The sequence below is a fragment of the Chelonia mydas genome, chromosome 2, assembly GCF_015237465.2.
Source record: "Chelonia mydas isolate rCheMyd1 chromosome 2, rCheMyd1.pri.v2, whole genome shotgun sequence".
NCBI lineage: Eukaryota > Metazoa > Chordata > Testudines > Cheloniidae > Chelonia > Chelonia mydas.
The window spans coordinates 218,371,416-218,393,298 of record NC_057850.1 but is presented as its reverse complement, the minus strand read 5'-3'; the positions used below and the strand labels follow the sequence as shown (position 1 = coordinate 218,393,298).

Here is a 21,883-nt window from a genome sequence, read left to right as displayed (position 1 = left end):
ACTTCTGGTATCAGTCACTGCATTGAGTATGTGGAAACAAAGGCATCCTTAATTAATGTTTTGGTGTCCGTGGGACATCCCAGCCTAATTATGAATCATCTTTATTCCTTATTTGCCAGCTGAAGACAATGCAGTTGCCTAGGGTTTTATCTTAGGAACAAAATTGCAAGTGGAATAAAATCAACACATGTACTAGTGTCGTCTTGGGTATTGCCTTTGTCATATTGCCTTTCCTCGTGGTTCCATTAATACTATTTACTGTCATTTAAACACATTTAAAATAGTGGTAATGTTTTGCTTACTCCTTGTATGCAAGCATAAAGAGGAAGATCTCAAAATAATCTACATTGTAAAAATCTTTGGACATCATATTTAAACAAAGACAAAAAGGATTGCTTCCCAAACTATTAGATTGAGGTGTGTGTGTGTGTGTGTAAATATTTCAAAATCTTTTTCTCCCCCTCTCTCTCTCTTTCTCTCCTGGGCCCAAATCTCAAAATTGACACATGCATTTTAGACCCTTTGAGATGCAGGGTTGCTTGGATGTTGGATTTTAGTTTGGGATGGATATATTATTTCATATTCTAGTGACACACCCCGTTTCCCTGATTAGTGTAAATGTGAGTGTCAACGTACCAAATGCATTTAGATGCCTTTTAGTGGCCTGATGAGCTAGGAGCCAAATGTTGAACCCCAGATACTCCAAACACTTGGCCCTATAGACTCTTCACCTGGTGGGTTCTCAGTAAATATTCATGTTCACATTTGGTAACAAATAAGCCTCTACCAAAGCTGTCAATAAAGAAAATATAAGTATATGAGATACAAACTCTTAACTAGATGTATGGCTGGTGGGAGGAAAGGTAATTATTAACTGAGACTCTAGGGAGCAGTTTAATAGGAATGGGCAAGCTCAGGGTTTCTTGAACCTGGTAACAAAGACTTTCAAGTCCACTGGCGAGAGATAAGTTTTAAACCCTTGGCCTCACATGTCTGGGCTTGGCTTTGCTTTTGATGTGTGGATGTTGCCTGGTAATTAGAGGTGATTGTGATTATTTTTCCCTGTGAGAAATGTTGGCAAACTTTTTTTTTCTTTCATCAAACGTTTGTCCTCTAAAAATGTGGGTTATTGTCAAAAACAAAAAATACAGTTTATGATTTTTTTAATGAACATATACTTTTTTTGATGAAAATTTCAGTTCAATCAAACAGGCATTTTCTATTGCAAAACATGTTTCAACCACCTCCACTGGTATTCCAGGTGGGGTCCATTCATGTCATCTCCCTCCTGTCTCAGTCCACATGTGATCAACATCTTCACTTTCTGCGTTCTTCTGAGTGTGGTGAAAGTCAAGTTGTACTCATTCACCTGTTTGCTGAAGCTTTTTCTACAGCCCCACCCTTTCCCTTCCCTGTGGCCCACCCTTTCCCTTCACTGTGGTGGAGACTTGTTCCCCCTGCTGATGAAATCTCTAAAGCAGAAGTTCTAACTCCTCAGTAAGTGATCCGCCACCCCCAGTTTTTGCTTTTTAAGAACCTCCCACATTAAGGGCTTCTTGCAGTATCTTGAGAATTGTGTCTGTCCTACGCCTCTCTTGGAGCAATTCTGACTTTCTATCCCTTGTCAGACTTTCTCCTTGTTTTCTCTCAGCTGCAGCTGGCCCAGCTTCCTGGGACTTCTGGTCAGATCTCTTTTCCCCAGTTGTTGCTGCCTGTGGAAGTTGTTTGCACTTCCTAGTCCCCAGTTCTAACTATATATGATTGCTTCCAGTAGTGTAAACTCAGATGGCCACAGCAGTCACTCCCCATATGACTTTTGCTGCTGCCTCCCTGCTTATCTAATTTCCTTCCCTTTTGCTCTCTGGCCATCTCCTGGTCATTCCATCTAGTTTTTTGGACATTCTTTTGTCCTCAGGTCTCCTGAGTGCTAGCAGCAGCCACCTGTAAAATTGTTCCAATTTTGCAAATTCATAACCTAGTAGGGTTGCCACCCGTCCGGGTTTTATCTGGACAATTCAGTTTTCGGCTTCTGTGTCCAGGTGCCATTTAGGGTTGCCAGGTGTCTGGTTTTCGATCAGAAAGTCCAGTCGAAAGTGGGACATGGCAATCCTAATGGCATCCAAACCAAAAGTCCGGTTACCACGAGGTGGGGAGAGTCGCCAGGTCATTAACTTGTGCCAGCCCCTGCTCAGCCAGGGCTGCCTCCTACCTGCAGGTAGGTTCCTTGAGACGATTCACTGAGTGACGGGAGAAGAGGAGCATGTGACCATGGTAGGGCCTTGAGGGAAGAGGCAGAGAAGGGATGTGGGTCTTGGTGGTCCAATTACTAAAAATTAGAAACCCTATAACCTAGTTCATTTTGAAGAATTTTTTTCTTTCTCTATTACACCCAACTCTAAAGGAAATGTATGGCACCTTTAAAATTGTTCTCTTAGCTTTTCTACTCTCAATCAGTACCTAAATATACTTGTTTTTACTCCAGAGCATCACATTTCCAAATATATCTTCATTTGGTCTGTAAGTAAAATGACCTTCCTGTCTTGATATGTTGATTATTTTGTGGATGAGCCCATTTCCCATAAATCCTAGAGCAGCGGTAGGCGAACTATGGCCTGGGGGCCGCATCTGGCCCTCCAGATGTTTAAATCTGGTCCTTGAGCTCCCGCCCGGGAGTGGGGTCCGGGGCTTGCCCCACTCCAGCCAGGGAGCGGGGTTGGGGGCTTGCCATGTTCCACACAGCTCCTGGAAGCAGCAGCAGCATGTCCCCCCTCCAGCTCCTATGCATAGAGGCAGCTGGGGGCTCCGCATGCTGCCCCTGTCCCAACACTGCCCCTGCAGCTCCCATTGGCTGGGAACCATGGCCAATGGGAGCTGCACAGGTGGCGCCTGCGGATGGGCAGTGCGCAGAGCTGCCTGGCCACACCTCCGTGTAGGAACCAGAAGGGGGACATGCCACTGCTTCTGGGAGCTGCTTGAGGTAAGCACCGCCTGGAGCCTGCACCCCTGACCCCCTCCTGTGCCCCAACCTCCTGCCCCAGCCCTGATCCCCCTCCCGCTCTCTGAACCCCTCGGTCCCAGCCCGGAGCACCCTCCATCCCCAGCCCCACCTCAGAGCCTACACCCTCAGCCAGAGCCCTCACTCCCTCCTGCACCCCAACCCTAATTTCATGAGCATTCATGCCCTGCCATACAATTTCCGTACCTAGATGTGGTCCTCGGGCCAAAAAGTTTGCCCACCCCTGTCCTAGAGTGGATAGAACAGGTGGAATTTGAGATCATAGTAATTATGCCTGGATTACTTTTGCATCCCTGTCTAAAGCGGAAAATAATATGGAAGCTAATTGTCCTTAGATTATTTGAGTTGATATTGTGTTGAAGTAGGCTGAAGCTACAGAAAAACTACTGAGATTTGTTTTTAACATTACAGGTAATTTTTGGCTCTTGTGTATTTGTGTTCATAAGGCAACTTAGATTGGACAAAGATTGTTGTAATATAGGTTAAGTAAACATTTTCTTCTAACATGGTGTCTTAACTGGTGGGATACAACCCTAAAGTGAGTAACCCAGGAGTTGCCAGAGGGTAACATAAAATCAACCTGCTTCCCATCCAAAAAATATCCAGCATGACAAAACAGGCAGGCTGATAAGATCTCGTTTGATTGAAAAGGGATGGAAGGAGCAGCTCACTCCCTCCACCATCTAATACTACTGCTCTGACTTCCTCCTTCTCCTGTGCAGCTTTTCTCTCCAGCATTTTGGACAAATGCAGAGCATCAGTGCCCCAGTGCAGAGCTTTAGGTGCAGGGAGAATCAATCTTCCCCCAGATACTGCATCTAGTATCTGAAACTAGCCCGGTTTACATTCCTGTCTGTCATCACCATATTATATGAGCAGCACAAATTTATTTTATTTTCACAACATTCCTGGGGGGGACTGAAACATGGGGAGAGGGCAACTGAGTCTGTGGCAATGTGGAGAATTGAATCAAGGTCTCCTGTTTCCCAGGCCAGCAACCTAAACTCTGCAAAAGATTGCAGGATTCAGGTTGCAGCAAGAAAACTGCATCTGGTTTTATTTAAGAAAAAAAAAACAACCAAAAAACAAAAATAAGTGAACTGTAATGTGAGGGAGGGCTTTGAAGTAATAGGTATTCGTGAAACATGGAGGAATGACAAAACTCTGTGGGATACTGTAATACTTGTGTGTGTAGAACAGATTTGATTATAGAGATAGTTGGTGAGAAATATAACTGAAAGATTGCATAGAATCTAATGAGCTAAAAATTTGAGTGGAGAGGACCGTGCAGTGGAATCTGTACGAGTACAAATCCCAAATAATAAAATTATGACTATATTAAAAGTAAGCTTATACTACTGGCCTCCAAAAAAGGAAGTACAGAATAATGCTGAGAATGTTGAAATATGCATACAATAAATGGTGTGTGCTCTTATTAAAAAAAATCTCATCTTCACGCTGTCGCTTAATTGTCACTTGCAGAATTCATTTATTGCCTCCCATACTCCTCCATCATGAACATTATCCCTTAACTAATGGTTATAGTTTTTAAAATAATATCTGTTCTTGACAAATGGATAATTTCAGGAGCTAATGACCAATCTGGAAATTAACAACCCGAGTCAAAGCCTTAGGGTATTTGACTTATAAATATTTATATTTGCAAAAGGAATAACTGAACTGATTTCTCCTTTAGAATAATCTGGAGCAGAAAACATGGGGAAACATTTAGAACATAGGAGTAGTTAGTTAACCTCTTCTATGTTTAACCAAATGTGGCTTATTATCTTTGAAATATGACTTCTGAAAATATGCCAATAGTACAGTCTTACCCGGTGGCTGTTACTAAACAGAAACTGCCATTGGTTAATAGTACTGAGTTAAAATATGTATTCTTTACTAAAACATAACAGCTAGGCAGTGTTCTAATAGTATGTTTTTATCCCATTATGTTATTTATTTACTCTGGAAAAAATGATCAGCAAGTGAGAGAGAAAAAAGAAACCATCTTTACTCTGACTCTACCAATCCAGAATTGAGGGGTTTCCTCCTGTCCGGATGATTGACGAGCCGCAGCAATCAGAAAGTCCAGAATTTTGGCACTTTTATAGAAACTTCCCGTGGTACTTTATCATCTAGATGAACAGGAGTTTAGATGACTAAACCATGATAAAGTGTCTGGAGATGATGGGTTTGCCTCATGCATCTAGATGAGAATATATCTTGTCTTACTTATTCTATTGAGTCACCATAGTTTGGCTGAAAAGATGTTTTTACATTAAAATATCTACGTGTCGTGGTTGCTCTTCTTATTTTCCCAGATCAGGTTTTGGAACAAATTAAAACTAGTATATTACTTGTGAAATATCTGTCATATTCACTGAAACTAGTGATGCTGTTGGTGTAAATATGAAAATATTTTAATAGATATGCCAAATAGGAAGATATGTAGTTTAATATGATTGAAGTTGCTGTTTTTCATTCCTCATTCAGAGAACAAGCAGGTGTATAACAGACAGAATAATGTCATGCCAAATTAAGGTAGTCTTTTACAGATAGCATTGAGAATTGATTTTTAAATGAGACTTTCTAGTGATCAGACATTAACTATGTCATCAGGATTTCACTCTACTTTCTATTAGCTTTGCCACTTAGACAGTAATGATTTAATCCCATGCACAAACGTGAACATTAAATGCAAAACCTTCATTAATGTATTAAGAAACATGTGAGTTTCATGAAGTTTCTATAATATGTTGTGAGATTAGAGAAATATACACAAAAACATTCACTGAACATATATATTTTGATACATTTATGCTTCAGCTAAAATAAAGAAATATAGTCAAGATGAAAAGAAAAAAATACAACCTCAGAAATAGTGTTCTTCGAACTGATGATGTATTATAATACAAGTCACTCTTGAACTATTTCAGCACGCGAGTGCATCAGTGAGATGAAAGGTAGAAGGGAGAGTTTTTAATCTCAATAGTTCTGGAAAAGGAAATGAAAAGAATCTTTCACCTATTGAACATCAGCTACTAAGTTGCCACGTTATATTAACTGATCAGAAAGGAGTAGCATCAAGCTCAGTTAATTATGCACACTGTCCCTCATTACAAATGACTTTAGCACATAGTGGGGAGATGTACTGATGAGAGAAAAAAATCAAATATAGAACTTGGCTAGTTAACACTTTCTGAGCTGTTTTCACTACAGTTCTGCTACAGGCAAGTGTAAATTTCTGTATATTTTTAGAATCTGAATGAGCTTTTCATTCCAGTGAAATTTTCATTCCATTGTTGAATATTTGTGTGAAATTGACTTCAGTGGAACTTTTTCTGTGTGTTAGGAATGCAGGATCAGGCTCCAAGCCTCTAAGAATGTGGTTTTGATAAGAGTATCTTTAAACCTTGCTTTTTAGAGAAGCCTGTCCAATAGGTTCTGGGAAATTAAGACAGGGCCAGCTTTTACTGAAATAAAGCTTATTATGATAGTGGAAATCATGCTAACTCTGGCTAATATTTTTAGTCAGATAAAATCCTTTGTTCTTTGGGATGCAAGTCCATGTCAAGTCAACACTTTGTTCCTGAAGTTTCTTCTCCTGACTATTGAGATGAGAGCGCCTACAAAGCTTTGACCTAAAAAAGCACAATACATCTCCAGGATACTGTTAGAAATGAAATGTTACATTTTATCTCATGGTTATTATCATGGTGGGAGAGAAAAAAGAATAACAAACCTACAGTGGTAAAAGAGATTGCACTTGATCAGCTTTGGACATGCTAACAGAGGTCGCACAGAGACATTTGTCATTGCTTCTGTGCTTAATGGCAATTCATATGATCAAATAGAATTTTTTAACATTATGTTGATGTTTTATTAAAAAAAAACTAAGCAAGTATGACATATGGTCATGTTTATTTTACTAGCTATATGACTCTGTTGTATGTATTGCCCCGTTCCACGCCTAATTAACCAAAAATTAATCCGAGGTTACAGTATCCTCTGGATCGTGGGGAAAATAGACTGGTTTCAGACATGAGACATCTTGCATGTCACTTACTGGTATTTTTAGATTTGATTGCCTATTAAGACTGAATATGGTATCGATTCACGTTGAATACACAAAGGAGAATCCGAATGATTAAGTAATACCTCACAGGTACGCTTTTTGCTAGGCATCACATGAGTATCAGCTATATTATCAAGGAAGATAAAGCTTATGCTGTGTGTGTGTGTGTGTAAGTCAACTCTGCTAATGCTGCAATATGAATCAAGACGACATTCTGCTACAGATCTGAACATTAATCCAGCCATACTCTAATCTTTGTCCCTTTCAGTGCAATGTCCATCTCAGCTGCTCAACTCCATGTGAACTCTCATGCTGTGGATAAAGTGAGGCTAGGATTTGGACCTGTGTGTGTTCTGTAGAATGAAAGCTTCTACACAGCTCTCTGCGTACGCATTCGAGGCCAGATCATCCCCTCCTGCAGTAAAACACACAGGAGGGGGCTCTGATACAGATCCCTCCATGTCATCTCATCCAGAGAAAGTCCTCCTATCCCCATAGAAAGGACTGCAGGGCTAACCTGTAAACCTGGCAAATCCTTTGTGCATCTGCACCAGCTCTGGTCTCTGGTAGTCTCCTGAGGCATTGCAAGGCCCAAGTCGTCTTGGGCTCCTCCCCCGCCCAAGAGATGGTCTGTGGAAAAGGTAATAGAGCCTCAGGTTGTACTGTCTTGTCTGGAGAATCTATGTGGGAGAGGGATGATGTGCATTCCTGCACCCCCAGTACAGCAAACTTCTTCCACATCAACCTGTCCAGCCTCTACCCCTCCCATGAGCATGTACCCTGGACCCAATAAACTTTCTGTGGGGTCTGGAGGGAGGGACCAGTGCTGTGGAGGCAGCTGAGATCTGCACATGGACAGCCTGCTGTGATGGCTTGATGCAAGCCCATTGAAGTCAATGGGAATCTTCCCATTGTCTTCACTGAGCTTTGGATCAGGCCTTGTTTGTGAACACTGGGGAGAATGGTCCAGACCTTACACGGAGAGCAGTGATATCTGGTTTTGTCTCTTGTAGATGATAACATTTTGTGCTTCTTTCTCTTATATTTTAAACATGGCTAACACCTTTGAATATCTCTGAATAGATATGGCCTGCATGCAGCCCCCTCTTGAAAACCAGCTACTCTGATGAAAGTGCAGACAGTATAACTGTTATCGCAATAATGTGCTTCTTTAACGGCTGTATTAAATAAGGAAAGGTCTCAAATGCCACTTTTCAAACTTTGTAACTGGATGGTTTTAAAGATTATCGATCATCATCATCATGTAACATTAGCCCTTTCCAAAGACTGACAGCTAAAAAATAAAAATAACTTCAACTGAGCCTACTTCTGTTCTTCTTCTCTTGCCACTTTCTGCCACTCCTCTACCTTATTCATTCACTGTCACAATGTTTCAAAATGACCAAAACCTTAGTTCTTGCTAATTATACGCTACATGCACAGCACGATGTCATAGTCTCATAATTGCAGGTTATTTGACATTCCTACAGCCTGGTTTATTTGATACCACTTTTTGTTTTACTAATAACATGTCAGGACAAGTCCCATTTATTGTCTCTGTAATTCCACTCCCATTTCCATCCCCATGCACAGCCTCGATCCTTCTGCCCATTGAAGTCAATAAGAGATTTGCCATTGACTACAGCAGGTACGTGAATAGGTCCATAGTGTCCACAGAACTTGACTTGTTTACCTTTTTATTGACAGAAGAACTTAAGCACGTAGATTTGTAGGGTCCCCTCTGCTTACACGGGTGGGAGAGAGCTAAAGATGCTGGCAGAGCTAGGAGGAGTCATTGTTTCAGCTGCATACTCCTCAGAGTCCCTCCCACAAACCACCAGGTTGAGGCTCCATGACCATTAGAATTGAGCATATTGCAGGTGGGAGAGGGTAAAGACAGAGGAATGACCACTATAAGTGGCACATAACCCTCCTAACCTAGTTGATATCTGATCAGAAATTTAGGTGGGAGTTAATGGTTATCCAGGTGGCACTAACTCCACAACAGGGCTTCTGCTCCCCATGGGTGGGGGTCTTGTGCAGATGGGTTCAGAAGGAGGTGGAAAGGGCCAGTGGCATAAAGGCATGTGGTGAAGCTTTGCTGCCTATTTTCCATGACACAACTGGTTTTCTGTTTCTAGAGCCCCATTTTGAAGTCTTTCCTCGGGCCAAGATTACAAAACTCTTCCCTTCAGGAAAGAAGGGGGAAAATGCAACATGGTTCACCTTATAAAGTTTCCAGTGGGCTTTTTTTCTCCCACTGTTTTTCCCCCCTCCGCTCCCCAGGACAATTAAGACCATAGTAATTTATGCAAGAAAATTAATTAGCTTAGTCATGGCAGTTATCATGAAAACTACATGTTTGAGGACTGAATAAAGCTAAGAGTTTTTGTTTCCAACTCTGTTCTCAGAGAGCCTGTAATTCATTATGTTTCGTTCATTGTGAAGTTGTATTGTTTTGTTTCCTATTTGGACACAGCACATAAGATCATTTTGATCCGTTGCCTTAAAGGCAGTTGAACTAAAGTATTATTTATGAATTCTTGGTATCATAGTGTTCTAGTAATCTGAAATGCTTGTGGTTTCTTTGCACACTTAAAATCCATATTTGTGGTCAAATACCTCTTGCATGGTTGAGTAAACTGGCCCTATTTCGTATTTTTCTATTCAAAAATTATTGGGAAGCCATTTGATAATACCTAATCTAAATTCTAAGGCCATAATGAAAGCCAGTTTTACTTCCTGCCCTAAAAATGGTTTTTATGCACCACAAATTCCATGCTCACTACAATTCACAAAAAAAAATGAGGAGTACTTGTGGCACCTTAGGGTATGTGTACACTATGAAATTAGGTTGAATTTATAGAAAGCGATTTTTAGAAAGCGATTTTAATACTGTCGATTGTGTGTGTCCCCACTAAGCGCATTAAGTCAGCAGAGTGCATCCACAGTACTGAGGCTAGCGTCGACTTCTGGAGCGTTGAACTGTGGGTAGCTATCCCACAGTTCCCGCAGTCTCCGCTGCCCATTGGAATTCTGGGTTGAGCTCCCAATGCCTGATGGGGCAAAAACATTGTTGCGGGTGGTTTTGGGTACATGTCGTCAGTCGCCTCTTCCTCCATGAAATCAAAGGCAGACAATCGTTTCGTGCCTTTTTTCCATGCGGGCGCCATGCTGCTTTCAGCAGACAGTGCAGTAGGTCTGCTAATCTTCGTCATCGAACCACCGCTTCCGCTGCCTCTCTGCTCTCCTGCTCTTGTCTCGATAGCGAATTTCTCCATGTTGTCTCTCATGGGCTCCCGCTTCCTCTGCAACTCTACTCTCCTGCTCTCATGAATCCACCTTGCAGGTCGTCAGCCACTGCTTCCGCTGGTGGTCTTGCAGGGCCGCTTCTGCTGCAACTCTGCTCGGCTGCTTTTGTCTCACCATAACACAGCAAGCGTGCAGCCCGCTCAGCTGTTGTGTCCTGGCAGCAGACGGTGCAGTAGGTCTGCAAACCATCGTCACTGAATGACCGCTTCCGCTGCCATTCTGCTCTCTTGCAGATGCCATACCATGGCAAGCATGGAGCCCGCTCAGATCACTGCAGAAGTTATGAGCATTGTAAACACCTCACGCTTTATCATGCAGTATATGCAGAACCAGAACCTGCAAAAGCAGGCGAGGAGGTGATGGCAGCACAGTGACAAGAGTGATGAGGACATGGACACAGACTTCTCTCAAAGCACAGGCCCCGGCAATTTGGCCATCATGGTGGCAGTGGGGCAGGCTCATGCCGTGGAACACCGATTCTGGGCCCGTGAAACAAGCAAAGACTGATGGGACCACATAGTTTTGCAGGTCTGGGATGATTCCCAGTGGCTGCGAAACTTTCACATGTGTAAGGACACTTTCATGGAACTTTGTCTTGCTTTCCCCTTCCCTGAAGCTCAAGAATACCAAGATGAGAGCAGCCCTCACAGTTCACAAGCGAGTGGTGATAGCCCTCCAGAAGCTTGCAATGCCAGACAGCTACCAGTCAGTCGGGAATCAGTTTGGAGTGGGCAAATCCTCTGTGGGGGCTGCTGTGATCCAAGTAGCCAACACGATCACTGATGTGCTGCTATCAAGGGTAGTGACTCTGGGAAATGTGCAGGTCAGAGTGGATGGCTTTGCTGCGATGGGATTCCCTAACTGTGGTGGGGCCATAGACGGAACGCATATCTCTATCTTGGCCCCGACCACCAAGGCAGCCAGTACATAAACCGAAAGAGGTACTTTTCAATGGTGCTGCAAGCACTGGTGGATCACAAGGGACGTTTCACCAACATCAACGTGGGATGGCCGGGAAAGGTGCATGATGCTCTCATCTTCAGGAACTCTGGTCTGTATAAACAGCTGCAGCAAGGGACTTACTTTCCAGACCAGAAAATAACCACTGGGGATGTTGAAATGTGTATAGTTATCCTTGGGGACCCAGCCTACCCCTTAATGCCATGGCTAATGAAGCCGTACACTGGCAGCCTGGACAGTAGTCAGGAGCTGTTCAACTACAGGCTGAGCAAGTGCAGAATGGTGGTTGAATGTGCATTTGGACATTTAAAAGCACGCTGGTGCAGTTTACTGACTCAGTTAGACCTCAGAGAAACCAGTATTCCCATTGTTATTACTGCTTGCTGTGCGCTCCACAATATTTGTGAGAGTAAGGGGGAGAGATTTATGGCAGGGTGGGAAGTTGAGGCAAATCGCCTGGCTGCTGATTACATGCAGCCAGACACCAGGGCGGTTAGAAGAGCACAGGAGGGCGCGCTGCGCATCAGAGAAGCTTTGAAAACCAATTTCAATGCTGACCAGGTTACAGTGTGACAGTTCTGTTTGTTTCTCCTTGATGAAAACCCGCCCTCTTGGTTCACTCTACTTCCCTGTAAGCCAACCGCCCTCCGCTCCCCTCCTCTCCCCCCCCCCCCCCCGATCACCGCTTGCAGAGGCAATAAAGTCGTTGTTGTTTCAAATTCATGCATTCTTTATTAATTCGTCAGAAAAATGGGGGATAACTGCCAAGGTAGCCCATGAGGGGTAGAGGAGGGGGGAGAGGAGGGAAGGACAAGGCCACACTGCACTTCGAAACTTATTGAATGCTAGCCTTCTGTTGCTTGGGCAGTCCTCTGGGGTGGAGTGGTTGGGGGCCCGAACACCCCCGCCCGTGTTCTTGGGCGTCTGGGTGAGGAGGCTATGGAACTTAGGGAGGAGGGCAGTTGATTACACAGGGGCTGCAGTGGCGGTCTGTGCCTTTCCTGCACCTCAACCATATGCCGGAGCATATCAGTTTGATCCTTCAGTAGCCTCAGCATTGTATCCTGCCTCCTCTCATCATGTTGCCGCCACCTTTCCTCTTGATCCCGCCACCTCTCCTGTTGCTACCACCACCTGTCCTTTCCCACGTCCCTCCTGTCCTCGTGTTCATTTTGTGCTTTTCTGGACTCTGCCATTGTCTGCCTCCACGCATTCTGCTGGGCTCTTTCAGTTTGAGTGGACTGCATGAGCTCAGAACATTTCATCGCGAGTGTGTTTTTTTCGCCGTCTAATCTACGCTAGCCTCTGGGACGGAGATGCTAGTTGCAGCGTTGAAACATTTGCAGATTTGGAAGGGAAAAAAGGGAGATTTAAAATTGAAAAAGACACATTGGCCATTTAAAAGGACGGGCTGATGTTTTCTGGTTAACGTGCAGCACAAACCCAACTAACCCCCCCCCCCCACCCAATTCTCTGGGATGATCGCTTCACCCCTCTCCCCACCACATCTCTAACAGCGGGGATGATTTCTGTTCAGCAAACAGCCCAGCTGGAACGGCCACCTCTGAATGTACCCTGAATAAAATTCCCTTATTTCAACCAGGTGACCACGAATTATATCACTCTCCTGAGGATAACACAGAGAGATAAAGAACGGATGTTGCTTGAATGCCAGCAAACACTGGGACCACACGCTGCCATGCTTTCATATGCAATGATTCCAGACTATGTGCTACTGGCCTGCCTTGGTAAAGTGTCCTACCATGGAGGATGCAATAAGGCTGCCCTCCCCAGAAACCTTTTGCAAAGGCTTTGGGAGGGGAGTACCTCCAGGACAACTTCATTGAGATGTCCCTGGAGGATTTCTGCCCCATCCCCAGACACGTTAACAGACTTTTCCGGTAGCTGTACAGGCCACGAATGCATCCCAAGCCTTCAGGGCAAAGTAATCATTAAACACGCTTGCTTTTAAACCGTGTATTATATTTACAAAGGTACATTCACTAGAGCTGCCTTCTCCTCCTTCAAGGTCCGGGAGCCCGGGTTGGGAGGGTATTGGATCCGTGGTGATAAACAGTTCCTGGCTGTCGGGGAGAACGGTTTCTCCACTTGCCTGGTATGCGCTATCTTCAACCTGCCACTCTTCATCATCTTCCTCGTCTCCAAAATACTTATCCCTGTTGTGTGAGACTCCCCCTGTGCAGGAGTCCGCATACAGAGGTGGGGCAGTGGTAGGGGCACCCCCTAGAACTGCATGCGGCTCATCATAGAAGCGGCATGTCTGGGGCTCTGACCCGAGTGGGAGTTTGCCTCTTGGGTTTTTTGGTAGGCTTGCCTAAGCTCCTTAAGTTTCACGTGGCACTGCTGCGGGTCCCTGTGATAGCCTCTGTATTTCATGCCCTTGGAGATTTTTTCAAATATTTTGGCATCTTTTGGAACAGAGTTCTGATCGTACGGATTTGTCTTCCCATACAGCAATCAGATCCAGTACCTCCCGTTTGGTCCACACTGGAGCTCTTTTGCAATTCTGGGACTCCTTGATCACCTCTGCTGATGAGATCTGCACAGTCACCTGTCCTGATCAGTTTGCCACACTGGCTAAACAGGAAATGAAATTCAAAAGTTTGTGGGGCTTTTCCTGTCTACCTGGCCAGTGCGTCTGAGTTCAGAGTGCTGTCCAGAGTGGTCACAATGGAGCACAGTAGGATAGCTCCCAGAGGTCAATACCGTCAAATTGTGTCCACACTAACCCAAATTCGACCCGGTGATGTTGATTTCAGCGCTAATCCCCTCATTGGGGAGGAGTACAGAAATCGATTTTATGAGCCCATTAAGTCGACAAAAATGGCTTTGTTGTGTGGATGGGTACAGGGTTAAATCTACCTAAAAACCCTGCTAAATTCGACCTAAACTCGTAGTGTAGACCAGGGCTAAGAGACTAATTCACAAAGGAATCTGTATGTTACTTATCACTTTCCTGCTTTTTTTTTTTTTTTTAAAAGGTATACTGCTCTTATGTTTCCTCAGCACATTGTTAAGCTGAACCTGGGCAAGAAGTTGATTGATATGGCTCTTTGTGCCCTGACTAAATAGCAAAACATACAGTAGTATTGTGTCTGCACTTGCGGGGGAGGGGGAATGGAATGTAACTAAATCTGTTTCAACTTGAGTAATGTGACATTTCTGTTCCTTTCATGTCAGGCTTTATTCTCTTCTATAATCAGATTTCATAACCTTATTTATTATGTTTTCTCATTTGAATACTCTTTAAATAAATGTAGGGGTTGTGTTGCTAGCTAATTAGTGACTATTAATGTGCCTACGTTGACTTTTTCCAAATCTTTGGGTTTGGTGGTATGGATCCCCAAGTCTTGCAAGAGGGCATCTTTATTTGCCAGGTACTTGACTAATAGGTAAAGAGTAATTTTTCCGTGACCTCACATGAACCTTGCATATCTAAAATACAGGGGACAGTGCTGTTTCCTCGTGGGAACCAGAATATTTCTTCTAATAATTATAATACCAGGAAGGGCTTGTGTCCAAGCAGACATAGCTTTTTTAAAAAGGTGTATGCATAGACAACCTCTGCGAAATCTGTATTCAACAAACCAGATGTATGTTAATACAAGGGGTGAGATTTTCCATCCTTTAGTGGCAGGGCCTATCGGAAGACGCATGAAAATCTGAAAAAAAATCATCTAGCTCTTTTTCATAAGAGCAAATTGCACAACTGCACAAAGGGAAAGCTAAACACTAAAGCATTTGTAGAGTCTGGTGGACGTTTAAAATGGGCACTGGCAAGGAGTGTCAAATTCAACCTACCTTAAAGACCTTTTAGTGTGTGGAAAATAGCCTCAATTTCAGTGAAACCTGTGTTACTGGGTTTTGTTTTTTTTTAATAAAAAACTCAGCTGACTCCTATCAAACTTTTGGGGGGAAATCCTACCTGCATCATCTTTGCAAATCATTTTGGAGAAGCAGAGAGAGTTGTTTATACCCTTAATATTTTCTTTGTTTTAGCTCCTCTATCCCATTCCCTGGTCCTGTCTCCCCACCACCACCCTATGTTATTGTTTCCTATAATTAGTGCAGATACACATCTGTCTCCAGGCTATCACCTAATCACTAAGGCTATGTGGATAGATGGAATATAATTACAGTTTGGTAGAAACTGAGCGTTCTGCTTCTAGTAGTATTGTTCTTGTGTTGTTTTAAATCAGGTAAATTCAGTGTGTGAAGCTGTGGGGTTTGTGGATTGGAGATCGTTTTCTGCAAAATATATTCCTTATTTTTACATTTGAAAACTGTTTTAAACAATTGGAGAGGGGGCAGTTGTATGACGACGAAGCCATAAGAAATTGTTACCATAAAATACAAATCCCCTGCAGATTGTTTAGAAATCTGGTGCATTATGTACAAATATTAACAGGAGTCATTTTTTTGTCCCCCTCTTTTTCAGTTATTTTTATTTCAGTTACTGCGAGGACTGTCTTACATCCACCAGCGTTACATTTTGCACAGGGACCTGAAACCACAGAACCTTCTGATCAGTGACACGGGGGAATTAAAGCTGGCAGACTTTGGTAGGAAAGCAGTTAATTAAATGTCTATTTTATAATGTTGTGGGAATGTCAGACAGATGGTTTCATTGATTTTTCCTGTTCTTTAGACACACCTACTTTATTGCAGATAATTGTAATTTTTTCTCCAGAGCTAAGAAATTGATTATGGTCAACATAATATTTGATTAAAACTAGTGAGTGGAAAATAAATAAATACTCCAAATCCTACTAGAAAGGGATGATAACGCTGCAAGTAGTTCAGTTCTCGTTATCTCCATAACTTAAGACTTAGACGTTAGGAGAGAACCTTTGAAAAGGCCTAACGACGAACAGGTCATGTCTAGTGGACAATCATTTCTGTGTGTAGTCCTGGGGACATAAAGATCTGGAAATAGGATTTAACTTTCATGAAATGACCAATGATTGAATGAGGCTTGAGGAAATAAGAAATCAGTAATGTTCTTCCTGATGATTAGAAGAAACAAGGATTATATGGACTGATTTCAGTACCCATTGTGGATCCCTTGTTGGGCATTGGGCGACTCTTTGTAAAGCATCTCAGTATGAGACATTGTTCAGCCCTTTCTTGTAAGGATGTTCCTTCTCAACACTTCCTTGAAAACCCTCCTTTTCTAGCAGTTACCGTAGCAGTGCCTCTTCCTCTAAAGGATAGTGCCAGTGTGGATGTGGAAAATGGTAATGCTTTTCTTGGGGTTTGTCTACATTTACAGCAGCGCAGCTGCACTTCGTGAATACGCTACTTATGCCACTGGGAGAGCTTCTGCTGTTAGTGTAGGTACTCCACCTCCACCAGAGCTATGTCAACGGGAGAAGTCCACACGTAGACATAGCGCTCTGAACACCATGGGTTAGGTTGGTGTAACTACATTGCTCAGGGGTGTGCATTTTCTATACCCCTGCGTGATGTAGTTATACCAACATAAGTTCCTAGTGTAGACCAACTCTCAGTGACTTAAAAAAAAACACTTTGGCTTATCAAGTGTAAACTTCCAAATACTGACAAAGTGCTTGAGGAGTTCAGTATCTTACTCTGGACCAGATTCTCAGCTAATGAAAATCAGCATAACTCCATCCACTTCAGTGGTACTACATCAGCCTATGCCAGATGAGAATGTGGCCCATCAGCTTCTTGAGGTGCCTTTTTTTTTAAAGCTCGCCCTATACTCTGGGCTTCCCATTCTGTTTACCAAGTGTAGTGAGGGTACCTTACATGCTAATTTACAATTTCACTAGTAATTTAATGGTGATTTTGTCTGTAATTAAAGTTACTGTGAGTAGCAGCTGTGTGTGTGTGCTTAATGTGCTGGGGGAAGAAATCGAGCTTCATTTGATCGCAGTTCACATAAATTTGATTAGTCTGTAGATTGTGAAGCAGCTTAAAGAAACAATATCAGAAACCAGTCATGTATAGCCTTACTCACCATTTTCTGTTGCTATTTTTTAATACTTGGAGGATGCCACAAGATTTGAACAAGAAATGCTTTTTTAAAAGAAAATTTGAAGACCTCTGCTCTCCGGGATGATACATTGTAGAATAAAATTCCATTTCTTAGAGAAATTCATGAAACATAGGAGGATCATTAGGTATTATGCTTGCAGTGGAATATACAGTAGCTCTCTGATGAAATGTGTGTCATTTGAGGTGACTTATTTTCTTTGTTGAAATTGCTGGTTTTGCCATATCTGTTAAATATACAGAGATCCAAGGATGATATGAAAGTAACTTGAGTTATAGTCTTAAAAGAATCTAAACAGCTCAAGGGTAAAGTTGACAGAATAACTGATTTTTTGGTTCAGTAACCAAACTGAAAATCAGGGGAAAAAAATTTGTTAGTTTTGAGCTAACGGTATGGTGTTTTGTTTTGCTTCACAAAATGAAAAATCACAAATATATTGTTCTGGCTGAATGAAACATTCTGACATTTCAGAATTTTTAAAAGTGTTTTTTGTTTGGGGTTTTTTTTGGCTAAAACTATTTACTGAATTTGACTTAAATTCATAAATAGTTTTGATATCCTGAACAGTACATTTTTTGGCAAATTTACCATTTTCCAAATTTTTTTTGCCTAGTTCCACTCATGAGGTTCTGATGATACTGTGGCTTTGGCTGGTAGCGAAAAGTATAGTTAAAGTTGCAAACAGTTTTCATTTTAATCCCACTTTTCAGACCCTCTTAACTTTCCTTTTGTACTGATGATTCTCTGTGACCAGTGGAGATATTTTTTAAACTGAGAAATTCCATTCAGCCATTTTGAGTTAAACAAGAATGAAACAGGCTTTTCCCACTTTTAAAAGTAAGTAACTACATTTTTTTGACATGACAATAGGAAACCCAGGTGTAGTTTCAAACTTCTGGCTTTGTAGTTATTACTTTGATTATGATCTTTGTGGGGCAAGAACTGGCTTTCATATATCTTTATACAGTGCCTGCACAATAGTGTCCTGGTCTATGACTGTGACCCCTAGGCTTATGTAACACAAATAAATAATATATAATTCTCATCTGAAAAGAACCTTTGTTAGGTTGGGGGAGGTGGTTAAATAAAAATGAAAAATTATAAGAGATGTAAAAATTACTTCAGTTCACGGCCTGTGGGAATCAGCTTAAGTTTTAGCTGAGCCTAATGAAATCCTTTCCCGTTTATGAAGTCACTGCACATCCTACTTGTCCAGTTTGACAGGCATAGATCTGCCAGAATAGTTAGCGTGAACTGATTATACGTGTCTCATTGTAACACACAGAACATAATCCTTCAAAAACCTTCCTAAACATCAGGGATAGGAGAAAATTATGGACATTTAAAAAAAAAAGAAAGTGTCAGCAATGTTTGCTGAAAACTGCAATAGCCTGTAAATTCCCCTTGCATACACTAGACGGGGTCTAGGTTACACCCTCCTCCTTGGGGTAGAGAGCAAGCAAATAGGTTATCAAAATTTAGAAAATTCACCACCTCTGGTAAGTGTCTCATTGAACTGGAAACACAAAATCACAAGAGAGACTTCCCAGTTTCTAGCAGGCCACTTGAGCACTTTTAGATTACTTCACTGTGTTACCAGCCTTCAACCCCTTAGGTAAGGAAATGCCCTAATTGCATATTTCTGGTGAGATCCTGGCCCCAGTGCAGTCTATGGCAAAACTTCCATTGACTTCAGTGGGGCCAGCGTTTCACCTCTTTGTGTTGACAAGAAATCAGGGCTCGCGTGTAAGGCTTGCATACAGTGTTACTTTGAAAGCGCACAGTCTATAAATGAAGAACAGGTAGAGATAATACATGTAAATGAAAAAGTCCTTGCAATATTCAGCGCCCATATTTCAATTGCAGTATGATGGTGTCAGGGAGAATTTTTAATCCCTTATGTTTGTCTTGATTAACCAAAAAAATCTGTGTAATACTCTATAACTGACATATTGAGAGAAGATTATAAGTCTGTATTTTTCCAAGTTATTTTTTCCCTCATGGCTCATGACCTTGTGAAATGGAAAACCAGACGGGTTAAATTTCCCTCCAGAAAATCAAGATGAAAAATTAAAAACTATGAGGCAAATGGCTGGAGGGTCATGACCCCTTTCACTGACGGCATGGGAAATGAGAAGACCAATATCCCTCTCTTTTTATAATATTATGCAATTATACAAAATAAATGACACTCTTCTACCAAAGACATAAAATGTAACCTTTTTGCTGTTGAAGCTCTACCTCCCCCAGGCTACTTCTTCTCTAGAATGTTCTTGGGAGGGAAATTTGTGTAAATTATATTTTGGATTAATGACAGTACATTAGGGGGCTTTTTTCAAATTAGAAGAGAAGTCGAGGAGAAATGAGCTTGTGTCAGAGACAGGATTGACTTTGCCAGTGTAATTAAATATAAAATCTTAGTCTAACGGCCTTTCAGTCCCAGAAGAGAAGACCTTCAGAGTTTGGTTTCATAAGTTTACAAAAATCAACAGTGCAGCCCTAGTTTTTAATTCAGTCTCAGGTTTATTTTATTCCCTCTGCGTAACATATCAAATACTCAGAAGTTGGCTTTGGTAGATCATTGTTCTTGGATAAACATGCTGAAAGAAAAGCACTCCTGCTTGCTAATGCATCACGTTGCCGCTGAGCTGGAATCGTTGAGTAACTGTAGACACAACCTTTTTTATTTTTTTTTTTAAAGCTGTGGAGAGTTCCCAGATGTTGATACTCTTATGTGTGTGTCATTCTTCAAAGCAAAGAAGTAACCAAGGGAGGTTTGCTTTTGTATTGTGCCTATGGAAAGAGCATTTATGAGAAGAGAGACCCAGCAATCAAAGGAAAAGGGAACACAGACCAGAGACTGTATCAAATTAAAAATTGATAAAGTATAAAAAATTGCTTTCATGACATTGTATGAGATGGAAGAATAAGTCTAGAATAATTGTTGCTACACAAAGTAGACGAGAAGTAAACTCTTTTTCTTTCTATTTTAAAACTAATATAAATTCTAAGAAATATTAAAATATGCTAGGAGTTCTCCCTGTGAAATGATTAAATAAGAGCAAGAATTAATTTTGATCTTGTGTGTGAATTTGATTTAAAGCTTTTTTTTTTCAAACTGTCCTCTAAGTAGAAACAAGGTGCTAAACCTTTAATGAATAGAGCCATTTTCAATTCCAAATTGAAAAGAATACCACCATTTGTTTTAAGCTACCCACCATACAAAGAAATCAAACTTCCTGGCTAATTTCCTTTGGCATCCGTTCACAATTTCTTCACTTAGCTATTTGTATATCTTAAGCCTCCTGTATTTGCATATACGTTTGTTTAGCCTTTACACAGGATTGCTTTTGGTGTGTTGAAAAACTGATCAGTTTTGTTTGGTGATGTCATTCTGCAGAAATTTTGAAAGCTGCAGTATTTCTCAGAATAAACGTATTTATCTCAACTATAGACAGTGTCAAATGATTGTGCAATATCTGATAGAAGCACATACTAAAAGATATAACCCTAAAAATGGCATACTTTCCCCTCCAGAAGTAGATATGATCAGATTTTTTGCCTAGTCAATAAGTGCATGATCTATATTGTTTATTATATGGACACTTTATGAAACCCTTCACTTTTGCTGTATATTAAAGCAACATAACAATAATGATATTTCAGTTACCATTACATTTCAAATTAATGTAGGAAAGTGTCTGTCTCCTCATAGACTTTCACAAGAAAACAGTGCTTCAAAGACTTTGAAAGGAAATAAGGATTGAAGTATTGAAGACACTTTCTTGTTCAGTTTTCATGTAGAAGACATAGGGTGGGTTTTTCAAAAGTTCTCAGCATTGGGCAAACACTGCCTCGGAATTGACTTCAATGGGGGGAGAATTAAGCAATTCTGAGCACCTTTGAAAATCTGATTCCTAGATTTCCAGTGACTAATTCAACCAATCTGTTCTATCAAGGTTTTCTTACCATGCCTATTACCATACTATCTGCTGACCAGCTGATTAGAGCCATACTAGTTTCATATTTTATGTTTGGTCCTACTCTGTCATCTAGAAAGCAAAGATCCAGATGAGGGGTTGGGGTATTACAGGGGAAATGAGTGTTCTGTAACCTTAAACCAAATCACATCTGTGCCAGTTACATACTGACTTAAATTACAGTATACAGAACTCTCAATTTTTAAAAGCTATTATTTACTAATGTTATTTTTATTAAAGGTGTAGGCAATCCATATGATTCTTCTCCTAGTTATTGGTGTAAATCAGGAGTAACTTGGGAAGTCAATGGTGTTATAAGTATAAAAGTGGTTAAAATGAGGAAAGAATCTATACCAGTATGCCTCAAAAATATAGTTATGTAAAACTGCCCAATGAAAAATTAAAAGCATGCACAATGCCTTTGAGAATAGGCACGCTGCCCTCAGCTGTTAGTGTACTGAAAATCCCACCCAGCATGGGTGTAGAAAACAGTGAAAGTT

At 41.5% G+C, this 21,883-nt stretch overlaps 1 protein-coding gene across 5 annotated transcripts in view; it reads left to right on the top strand.

Moving 5' to 3' along the window:
- Positions 1–21,883, top strand: part of CDK14 (cyclin dependent kinase 14) — a 505,722-nt gene that overhangs the window by 262,230 nt on the left and 221,609 nt on the right. For all 5 annotated transcript variants that reach the window (XM_037890727.2, XM_043541222.1, XM_037890728.2 and 2 more), the window contains one exon: positions 15,823–15,946. In XM_037890727.2, coding sequence (XP_037746655.1) covers positions 15,823–15,946 — 124 coding nt within the window. The remainder of the gene's footprint in view (positions 1–15,822; positions 15,947–21,883) is intronic.